At 35.9% G+C, this 12036-nt stretch overlaps 2 protein-coding genes across 3 annotated transcripts in view; one reads left to right on the top strand and one right to left on the bottom strand.

The window, feature by feature from the left end:
* Prp39 (pre-mRNA processing factor 39) overlaps window positions 1-12036 on the bottom strand; it is a 33027-nt gene that overhangs the window by 12561 nt on the left and 8430 nt on the right. For both annotated transcript variants that reach the window (XM_069504456.1, XM_069504457.1), the window contains exons 6-8: window positions 1926-2087; window positions 1050-1175; window positions 158-284 (exon numbers count right to left, since the gene is read on the bottom strand). In XM_069504456.1, the coding sequence (XP_069360557.1) occupies window positions 158-284; window positions 1050-1175; window positions 1926-2087 (415 nt within the window). The remainder of the gene's footprint in view (window positions 1-157; window positions 285-1049; window positions 1176-1925; window positions 2088-12036) is intronic.
* Window positions 2776-11522, top strand: LOC138403528 (uncharacterized). Its single transcript, XM_069504458.1, has 4 exons — window positions 2776-3186; window positions 4130-4135; window positions 7902-8408; window positions 11457-11522. The coding sequence occupies exons 1-4, from the start codon at window positions 2782-2784 to the stop codon at window positions 11475-11477; spliced, it is 939 nt and encodes a 312-aa protein (XP_069360559.1). The 5' UTR covers window positions 2776-2781; the 3' UTR covers window positions 11478-11522.

Raw genomic sequence — 12036 nt, 5'->3', positions numbered from 1 at the left:
AGCTGTGCGTTGATAGATCAGTCAGTCATTCAGTTACCTTTTCCTTTTATATATTTAGAAGAAATACTTTCGGATTTATAATATTAGTAATGAAATGATTGTTTTTTTTTAAATAGTTTTCATGTCAATTTTGTTTGATTAGCATGCAATTTCTTACCTATTGCCTTCTCATACTGCGATCTGATGAAGGCATGGTCATCGGTTTTCGTGGACTTAACGTGATTGAGATAATGTATCCAAAGGTCCACCGATAGGGGGATAGCTTTGAGTCCTCTTTCCAACACCTGAAACATGCGCATCGTCAACTTTGCTCCCCGGGAAGCAAGCGTCGCGCGGCGACGCCACGAAGCAAGGGAATATTGAATAGCATTGTATATCATATGTTTCATGTACAGTATTACCACGTTTGTAAGTTACACCGGTGTATCCGTGCAGCTGACTGACGGTGCAACTTGCTGTGCTGCGATACGGGCCGTAGCTTACGCGTGGCGGTACTGTGGGCAGTGCTGCGGGCGGGCGGTCGTCGTGGGCACTCGGACCGCCCGCCCTCACCGCGTATAAAAGGTTGTCGGTGTACACCTGTTATGCAGAGGTCCGTCGCGCCGGCGCCGCCCTTCAGATGTTTCGCCGCAGCCTCCATGCTAGTATGGATTCGTTTACAATAACTCTCTTAAATAATTCCAACATTCACAAGGTACGCACTTAAGTAATAATTAAATATCATATTACAATATAAATCATGCGTGAACAAATCATAGTAAACATATGCACTGGATAGTAAATAAATACACCACAAGCAATGAACCACTAGAGAGATATCTACGCGGCGACTATACTCTCCGGTGCGTATCGACGGCTTTGCCTTACGGACATGACGGGCCTCGAAGCGCTGTTGGGAAAAAAAACAATTGCAAAATACCGGTTAGGACTAAAACAATTCAAAATCCAAGTGTTTGACACATTGATCATGAATCTCATCAAGTATATTCCTTATTTGACTCACCATAACTTGAACAGAATATCATTATTACGATATGGGGGGTACTCACCTCGAGGCACTTCTTTTTACTTCCTTTACGCTTCTCGTAGTCGGCGTACTTGCGCCAGTAGCCGTAGCAGTACGGGTAGTGTGACAGGAACGCGTCGTAGGCCTCGCGCGCCGCCTCCACGTCGCTCTGGCGACAAGGAGACAAGCCGTTATCACTTCCGTCTCGCTCTGAAGCCCTACTTGCTAGCCACTGGCTCGTGTCAGTTGGCCCTTGCCAATCGTCATCAAGTTCAGTTCCCATTGCTTCACAAAGCAAAAAGATTAGCGTATATTTTCATCATAAACATTTAATCGCATATATTATTTTTGTATGCGCTCATAAAAAACCTTCGACTGAAACTTTCCCAGTTCGATAGAATTTAATCAAAATTGGTTGAGTGGAACTTTAGATGCAGTTTTTAACAACGTAGCAGTGATTCTTATAAATTGCTAGCTAAACTTGGCCATGCTTTGCTGTGGCTTAGTCTGATATTAATATTAGGGAAGTAAATTAATAATAGCCGTTTGCGTCGGAACTTCGGAATAAAAGTATATATAAAATGCTCTTATATAGATTAGAGATGCTATGTTGTGTAAAAGTTTCAAATCAATCCATCTACTACTTTTCGAGTTTTGCTGACACAAACTTACGAAAGCTGAATTTTCACATATAAAAAGATTGTGCTGGACTGACTTTAACTTGAAAACTTGACTGATCCTGAAAAGCCGATAATACATTGACAGTTCTTTTAGTGCTGCAAATGTTCATGGGCAGCGGTTCAATGCTCGCTATTTAAATTTAAAAAAAAACGTGTTAAAATCCTTTGTTGGACCGAAACTAAATAAAACAAGACAATTACACAGAACAGTAAGAGTTTCATTGATTATTAGTTCTAACCTCTTGGTCGACATACTGTAGTAAATAAGTCCATCCAGTGAAATCCGTTGGATCGTCATTGACAACTTTCCAATACTTGTCCAGCTCTGGAAGCGTTTTCTTTTTAGGTTTGTCATCCACCGATGATCGCTTTTCGGCTGGCACTGGTTTGCTTTCCCCATTCTGTTGAAAAATAAAATCTATAGAATCTATATAACACGATGATACTTTCTATCTATATAATAAGATGATACTTTCATGACTACCAGAGTGAGGTACAAGATTTTATCAAATTATGTTTAGTACCTAGTGTAAAAAATATATTATAATATTATAATTAAAATATTATATATATATAATATATAGTGGTAGATGCATCCGACTATTCGTAAGCACTTGTAAAAGTTTATACGAATAAAAAAGATTTTCATTTTCATTCATTCATTCAGATTTAGACTTACGTCGAAAATTCATTATGCTATAGCACTTTTAAGCACACCGGCGCATTTCCCTACCGCATGCATCGAAGCCTAAAATACAGGAGGAGGACAAAATATAATATCTAGGAGCTAATAGTTTCGCTACCGCATGCTAATGCGTCATGTGTCCTATATGCGATAGTCTAAAGCAGTGTTTCCCAAACATGGTTCTGCCATGGCCCGGTAATTTTCACACTGCTTCTTCGTGACCCACTTAACACACTTTTAAACCATTAGGTAAAATACACCTTACGAATGTGAGGGTAGGTTAGGAATAAATATGACAGATGGGTTGTCAAAGTAAAATAATAAATTAGTGCATGCCTGATGCTCGTGTTTAATTGACACCTCTTCACATGGCGCAGCCGTTAAATTAAAAAGTGTATTGAAGTTGAAATATGGAAAGTGTATTATCACCGCCGTCTGCGTTTTGCTTCGATAAAAATGCATCAGATGCATGGAGCCTCAATGAGAAGTGCATAAAATGGAAGCGAAGCTACGAGATATACAGTAAAGCGTGCGAGATAACCAAGAAGCCAGTGGAAATTCAAGTGAATATTCTGATGCATGTGGTGGGTGAGCAGTGTCGAGATATTTTGGATCGTTCGCCAGATAAATGTACGACTGTTGAACACGTTTGGAAAACGTTAGATGAGCAATTTCAAACAAAACGGAATGTTACGGTCGAGCGTCACAAGTTTTTTATGCGTAATCAACAAGAGAATGAATCCATTGAACAGTACGTTTTTGAGCTAGGCAAATTAGCCCAGACGTGTGAATTTCGTGATTTACACGATGAACTTGTCATATCAGGATAAAAATATATCCAAATTATTATGCTAAAATTGACCCAATCATAAACTTGGAGTCTACAATAAATATTTGTAGTAATAATTTAAACAGAATCGTTATCCCGCGACAGGATATCAACGTCAATGTTACCCAGCCCGAAGGATTATGATTTAATAGTGTTTTATATTCTTTATTGTTGTCCAATTTAATATCTAGGAAGGTGACAATACGATAAATAATATTATGTGAATTGTCAATACTGGTAACTAATTATTCATTGTAAATTAAATACTGTCAATGTACTAAGAGTGACATTATACTAAGCTATTGTCAACATACAGTTGGCAATAGCTATTATGTGAAATAATAATGTTGTGTAAACTGTCAATTTAAGTCGCTTATTATTATTGTAAATTATTAATACGTAGACCATCAATGTTACTGATTTTATTATTGTAAATTGGGTGTGTCAACATACCTTTTGTCAACAAACCTAAAATAAATAATGATTAATATTAAGATCATGTGATAGTCGACATCCGCCCTGTTTGCGATGGCAGTGTTATAAAAGTACCCTACCTCGACAGAGAGGGGACAGTCTTGTATCGACAGCCCAGAGCAAACACAGCGGACCTTACTGAAGTTAAGTATTCTTATATTGTATTATAATGTAATGTAATCATTTGCCTTTTATAGGTTACCTGTTGTAACTGTGTACCAAATATGTACCTACTACTTTACTCAACGTTCTAGTTGTTTTAAAAGATGTGTGTTATGGAGTTTCTTTGCCCTTTCTTCTCCATGACTAAACACCTTAGCGAAATGGGTGGTAGATTCATTTTAATATAAATAGATCAATGCTGAACAAATACAATTCAGTTATTATTCGACTTGGTTGGTTTTACTTCTGTATTTATCACCTACCCTCTTGTGCTATTTATTTTATACATTGAGATAAAAGTAAACACTAGGTTGTTAGCTTCTAATTATTATAGAAGCCTGTTTAGATGATTAGGATTCTTACTTTGAAATAATACAGCAGATGCTTTACTTGATTTTTAATTACTTAGTATTTGGCCTTACCTGACAAATAATTGATAGATGATAACTTTCATTAGTAATCATTGGATTTAATTTATCATCACTATTAAAGCCCACTGTCTCTTAACTTCTTTCTTTATCTAAATTTGTCATCAGAAGTGGGATACGATAATTCTTTTCTTGTCGAAATACTAATACTTTTCAAATGCTTTTAGCAATCGTGGATGCGGCTTCTCCTCGAAGCAACAGGCTACTGCCTGTCATCGGCAGCACTTGGTATTGGTGCCCGATGATCACAAAGCGATGGGCAACGCTGTTGTCAGCGGCACTTGGTGCTGGTGTGACACCGCTGATCGAAACGTCGCGTCGCTCCAATTGTGAAAGATAAGTGAAGTGTAATTATGTGCTGCTTTAAAGTGATCTTAAAACCACGTTTGTGGTATTGTTTCTATGAAAAAGTTTTTGTGGGGGTAATCATAAAAGATTTTAATTAGTTAGATAAACCACGTGTTGTGGTATAATTAATTTAGATAAGAATAAGTCTAGTTAGGCGTCAGATTGACCGAGCGGTTTTTAATAAAGTATATAACAATGTGAAATCATTTAGAAGGTTATGATATACCGAAACTAAATAACGAATAAATCAGTAGGTTTGCTTTAGATACATTGCATCGTACCGTTTGCTTACAACTCAAAACAAGAAGAAATCACTATTTTGATTTATGTAACTTAAACGTAAACTATTTTAATTATTCATTCTCCTTCTTAAAATAATTCAACTATTTTTCTTTTCTAAAAAGAGATGGTCAAGTAACTTTTGTTAATCAACTAATTTCCTTTTCTTAAAACAACGTAAAGCAGATTGCCTACTCAAGTATTTCTTTTCTGTTTAGTGATGCTATCAGAACATTTAATTTTATAACTACCTACGTTACAACGCGTTTTAATTTATTATTGTTTTGAGTTGGTTTGAGGTTAAACAAGTGTAGTGTATGTACACTACACTTGTTCATAAAACATAATCAACAAAGAGAACATATTCTCTTCTACTCTAATTTTGGTTTGACGTCTAGCTATTCTAGTTTTTATGACAGTAACATGACATTGAACCATTGAATTTTGTTTTGCAAATAGCACAATCTAAATTTTTTTGTGTCGGTACTTTTGTTGCCGTAGTTGATTTAATTTCACGGGCTGCAGTTTTCTATTTTCCTATGTACTTCGGGAACGAAGTACTTATCAAGATGGCCGAATAGTAATAAAACATACTAATGCTAAATGACAGAAAAGAGAAAAAAAAAGAAAGAGAAAAAAAAGAAAAAAAAAAAAAAAACTTCTCTCCTCAATGGAAACAAAATCTTAAGACTGCCAAATGTTAATGGCACAAATTCTAAGATTCTCGTATGGGACAAAATGTTAAGATTCTCATATGGGTCAAATGTTAAGATTCTCATATGGGTCAAATGTTAAGATTCTCATATGGGTCAAATGTTAAAAATTTTATATGGGTCAAATGTTAAGATTCTCATATGGGTCAAATGTTAAGATTTTTATATGGGTCAAATGTTAAGATTTTTATATGGGTCAAATGTTAAGATTCTCATATGGGTCAAATGTTAAGATTCTCATATGGGTCAAATGTTAAGATTCTCATATGGGTCAAATGTTGAGATTCTCATACGGGACAAATCCCCATAAGATAAATGTTATTATTATTATTTATTATTATTTATTATTATATCATAATGTGCACTGTCCTTACAGGGGAGTCCTAATGCGGCAGTGTACTCTAATCTATCTTATACTTAAAATTTACAAAAAAAAAAAATTTTTACAACGACTATTATTAATCCACTACTTAACAGCTATATTATGTGTAACTAATAATCCACATTGCTATCCTTGTGAGCTTAGTCAGAGAGCAACAAAAAAATATCTATATTTTTTTTCGGCTATGAAGTATGAAGTATGAAGTGTATGTTTAGATTCCCATATGAGACAATGCTATAATTCCCGTAAGGGATATCGATAAGATGCCCATATGAGACAATGCTATAATTCCCGTAAGGGATATCGATAAGATGCCCATATGAGACAAATGCTAAAATTCCCGTAAGGGATATCGATAAGATGCCCATATGAGACAATGCTATAATTCCCGTAAGGGATATCGATAAGATGCCCATATGAGACAAATGCTAAAATTCCCGTAAGGGATATCGATAAGATGCCCATATGAGACAAATGCTAAAGTTCCCGTAAGGGATATCGATAAGATGCCCATATGAGACAAATGCTAAGATTCCCATACGAGACAAATGTTAAGATTCCCATGTGAGACAAATGTAAAGATTCCCAATTGGACAAAGTTAGTTAGGTCTGCCTGGCGCTAATCATTGCTAGTACTAAGTAATCATTTTGCTGGCCTTGTCTTTTCTTTCTTCGTATTTTCCTATGTACTTCGGGAGCGAAGTACTTGTCAGTATGGCCGTGTCATATCAGGATAAAAATATATCCAAATTATTATGCTAAAATTGACCCAATCATAAACTTGGAGTCTACAATAAATATTTGTAGTAATAATTTAAACAGAATCGTTATCCCGCGACAGGATATCAACGTCAATGTTACCCAGCCCGAAGGATTATGATTTAATAGTGTTTTATATTCTTTATTGTTGTCCAATTTAATATCTAGGAAGGTGACAATACGATAAATAATATTATGTGAATTGTCAATACTGGTAACTAATTATTCATTGTAAATTAAATACTGTCAATGTACTAAGAGTGACATTATACTAAGCTATTGTCAACATACAGTTGGCAATAGCTATTATGTGAAATAATAATGTTGTGTAAACTGTCAATTTAAGTCGCTTATTATTATTGTAAATTATTAATACGTAGACCATCAATGTTACTGATTTTATTATTGTAAATTGGGTGTGTCAACATACCTTTTGTCAACAAACCTAAAATAAATAATGATTAATATTAAGATCATGTGATAGTCGACATCCGCCCTGTTTGCGATGGCAGTGTTATAAAAGTACCCTACCTCGACAGAGAGGGGACAGTCTTGTATCGACAGCCCAGAGCAAACACAGCGGACCTTACTGAAGTTAAGTATTCTTATATTGTATTATAATGTAATGTAATCATTTGCCTTTTATAGGTTACCTGTTGTAACTGTGTACCAAATATGTACCTACTACTTTACTCAACGTTCTAGTTGTTTTAAAAGATGTGTGTTATGGAGTTTCTTTGCCCTTTCTTCTCCATGACTAAACACCTTAGCGAAATGGGTGGTAGATTCATTTTAATATAAATAGATCAATGCTGAACAAATACAATTCAGTTATTATTCGACTTGGTTGGTTTTACTTCTGTATTTATCACCTACCCTCTTGTGCTATTTATTTTATACATTGAGATAAAAGTAAACACTAGGTTGTTAGCTTCTAATTATTATAGAAGCCTGTTTAGATGATTAGGATTCTTACTTTGAAATAATACAGCAGATGCTTTGCTTGATTTTTAATTACTTAGTATTTGGCCTTACCTGACAAATAATTGATAGATGATAACTTTCATTAGTAATCATTGGATTTAATTTATCATCACTATTAAAGCCCACTGTCTCTTAACTTCTTTCTTTATCTAAATTTGTCAAACTCATTAAGGACAGATTAGTATGTGGTATTTTGAGTTCGGCGATTCGAGAACGCTTGCTAAGAGAGGATGATTTATCGTTAAAAAAGGCTATGGATATTTGTCGTGCAGCTGTCGCGTCACGGACGTACTCGGAAAAAATCAAGCCACAAAGAGAAGATACACAATATAACGTTCATCAAGTGAAGTCGAAGATGACGTCATCACGAGGGCGAGCTCGGAACACGCGCGATGTGACGATGGATCGGCCGAGCGCGGGGCGGGGCCAGCGGGCGACGGAGACGCGCGCTCCGCGTGCGCTTGCACCGCGCGGGCGCTCCCTGGCGGCGGCGGCGGGGGGATCTTACGTAAATCAGCGGCGTTCGGTTCCGGGTTCGAGTAAAATGTGTAATTATTTTGGAATTGTGCATAAAAAGTTTGAGTGTCCGGCGTATGGTCAAAGGTGTATGCTATGTTCAGGGATGAATCATTTTGCCCGCGTTTGTGGCGTAAATTACATCGAGGAATCTGACGAACAGGTAATTTATTCATTAAGTAATAGTAGTGACTGGAATCTTAGCTTAAAAATATGTGGAACTTGGATTAAATTTAAATTAGACACAGGTGCTGACGTAAATGTTTTGCCGTTACACTATTTTAAAAAGTTAAATATAGCTCAGGATTGTTTACTGCAGACAAAAACAAAGTTAAGTGGTTATTCCGGTGCAAGTATAGACGTCCTGGGAAAAATATTTTTATATGTAACTTACAAGGACAAAACTTATATGCTGGAATTTAAGGTAGCCAGAGTTCAGTCTGTACCCATACTGGGACGTCATGCTTGTACAGAATTAGACGTAGTTAGGCGTGTCATGTCGATACAGAGTAATGATAACAGTCCGGGTTTGATAAAGAAGTTTGAGGACGTGTTTCAAGGTCTTGGATGCTTGCCTGGTCAATATAAGATACATTTAAAGGAAGATGCTGTTCCAGTCGTACATGCACCTAGGAAGTTACCGTTTGCTATTAAAGAAGATGTAAAGAAAAAACTAAATGAAATGGAATTGGAAAAGATAATTGCTAAAGTTGAGGGCCCATCTGATTGGGTTAGTAGTATTACGGTAATTAAAAAACCTAACGGTGACTTGCGTATATGCTTAGATCCCAAGGAGTTAAATCAAGCAATTAAGCGGGAACATTTTAGGTTACCGACCTTGGATGAAATTTTGTCAAGGTTATCGGGAGCTAGATATTTTAGTACCTTAGATGCTTCCTCGGGTTTTTGGAATATTGCATTAGATGAGACAAGCAGTTCGTATTGTACGTTTAATACTCCATTTGGGAGATATAAGTTTTTGCGGATGCCTTTTGGAATTTGTTCAGCATCGGAAGTATTTCATAAAAAAATGATAGAAAACTTTGATGACCTAGAAGGAGTCTGTATGTATATCGATGACTTACTAATATATGGGTGTAGTAAAGAGGAGCATGATGAAAGATTGAGGAAAGTGTTGGAAAGATGTAGAAAAATAAATTTGAAATTAAATAAAAATAAGTGTAGGTTTGGGTTGGAAGAAATAAAGTATTTAGGGCATAGGATTACGAAAAATGGGCTGTGTCCAGATGATAGTCATGTCACGGCTATTACGAAAATGCCGATCCCTAAGGATAAAAAAGATGTAGAAAGATTTTTGGGTTTAGTCAATTATATAGGTAGCTTTATTCCCAACCTGTCAGATAGGGTTCAGCCATTGCGAGAATTATTAAGAAAGGAAATTGAGTGGCATTGGAGTGAAAGTCATGATAAATGTTTGCAAGATATTAAGCAATGTCTGTCTAGTCGCCCGGTTTTGCAATATTATGATGGAAATAAACCGATCATAATATCGGTGGACGCGAGTAAGAGTGGGTTAGGTGCGTGTTTAATGCAAAACAACTTGCCGGTCTGTTATGCGTCCAAGGCGTTAACTAAGGCTGAACAGAGATATGCGCAAATCGAGAAGGAATTGTATGCGTGTGAAAAGTTTTATGCGTATATTTATGGAAAGACAGATGTAACCGTCGAAACCGACCATAAGCCACTGTGATAAGCATTATTAAAAAACCGATAACAGATGCTCCCGCGCGTTTGCAAAGAATGTTGTTAAGATTGCAGCGTTATACTTTTAAACTCGTGTACAAGCCAGGTAAGCACCTATATATTGCCGATGCACTATCGCGTGCATATGAACCGGCGGCGGCCGCAGCTGAGGCGATTCATTCGACGCGAGATTGTCGAGGTGTGTGCCGTCACTCGCGATGCGGTATCGGCGCTCACGCAATATTTTCAGAATACGCAGTTCGTAGCTTTACAGAAGGGTACTGAGAATGATGATGAATTACAACAGGTCATGAAGTACATAAATAAGGGTTGGCCGGGGGAAAAGAGTGAGGTAGTGGAGTTAGTTAGGCCATATTGGAATTATAAAGAGAGTTTATCAGTTGCTTATGGATTGATATGGAAAAGCGAAAGGGTAGTGGTACCGAAAGCTTTACGAAATGAAATGTTGAGTAGAATACACATAGGTCATATGGGATTAGAAAAAACTAAATTGAGGGCTAGTGAGACAATATTTTGGCCAGGTTTAAATAATGATTTAAAAATTTAATAAATAGTTGTGATGTTTGTCTTGCGCATAAAAAATTAAATCAAAAAGAGAAATTGCAGTCTCATGAAATTCCTGACAGTCCTTGTGTGAGGTCGGCGTTGACTTGTTTCAATTGAAGGGTTTAAATTACTTAATGATAGTTGACTATTACAGTAAGTTTTTTGAAATAGTAGAATTACAGTTTACTGACTCAGAGTTTGTAATTAAATGTTTAAAGGATATTTTTTGTCACCAAGGAATTCCTTCTGTCTTAATCTCGGATGGAGGACCCCAATTCAGTTCAAATTGCTTTAGGAGATTTGCTATGGAATGGGAATTTAAACATATTACTTCGTCACCTCATTACCCGCAATCGAACGGACAGGTTGAGCGTATGATTCAGACGGTAAAACATATTATGATTAAAACTAAAGAAAATGGCTCGGATTATCGCTTGGCTATATTAGAGTATTTAAATACTCCTTTGTCAACGGAAATACCTTCTCCGGCAGAATTGTTACAGAGTAGAAAATTTAGAAGCATTTTGCCGACATCAAAAAAATTGTTGAAGCCGAAAGTTCATGAAAATATAAGACATAAATTATTAAATAGGCCAAAAGAACAAAAATTTTATTATGACCGTAATGCGAGAGATTTAATAGAATTAGGCGAGGGAGAAAAAGTAAGGATCTATGACTTGCGGATTAAAAGATGGGTACCAGGGACAATAAGCCGTATTCTAGATAACAGATCTTATGAAGTGACGACATTAAATGGGAAAAAATTAGTTCGTAATAGACGACACATTATAATAGACTCGTCGCAAAGACACGACACGCCTGGCTATGAATTCGACTATGACGATATAGATTGTAATACTGGGATAGGAATAGAACCTAGTCAGAATCGAATTAATAGTACAGGTACGAATGATAATAATTATATAACTCGTTAGGGCAGGACAGTGAGGCCTCCGGATAGATGGGGGTTCACGTAAGCGTCAGGCGCAGCTAAGGATAAATAAAAAATGAGCTCAGAAATGTAGGTATGTAAGATTTTTGTTTGTGTAATGTAATTTTTATACAGAATGACAATATTAAGTAATGCCGTTTGAAATTATATCTTAAACTGTACCTAAGAGTAGATGAGTGAATAGAATAATAATAGCAAGTTTCATTTTTAAATTAATGTAACATAATCACAGTATAATCGTATAAAGTTTTTTTTATATCCTTATATGGTATTGTGTTGATTTTATTATGCTAGTTTTAATATTTAACAGAAATTATTGTATACTTCAAAATTTTATCGCATGAATTATTATTGTCAAAATGAAGGTGAGTGTTTGTATTTTTTTTAAAAAAAAGGAAGGTTAATAAGTAATATTGATTTTTAATAATTTTATGTTTTGTTTTAAAAGGGGGAAGATGTGAGGGTAGGTTAGGAATAAATATGACAGATGGGTTGTCAAAGTAAAATAATAAATTAGTGCATGCCTGATGCTCGTGTTTAATTGACACCTCTTCACAACGAATATTTA

The sequence above is a fragment of the Maniola hyperantus genome, chromosome 18 (assembly GCF_902806685.2).
Source record: "Maniola hyperantus chromosome 18, iAphHyp1.2, whole genome shotgun sequence".
In the NCBI taxonomy this organism is placed as follows: Eukaryota; Metazoa; Arthropoda; class Insecta; order Lepidoptera; family Nymphalidae; genus Maniola; species Maniola hyperantus.
This window is presented reverse-complemented; position numbering and strand designations above follow the sequence as displayed.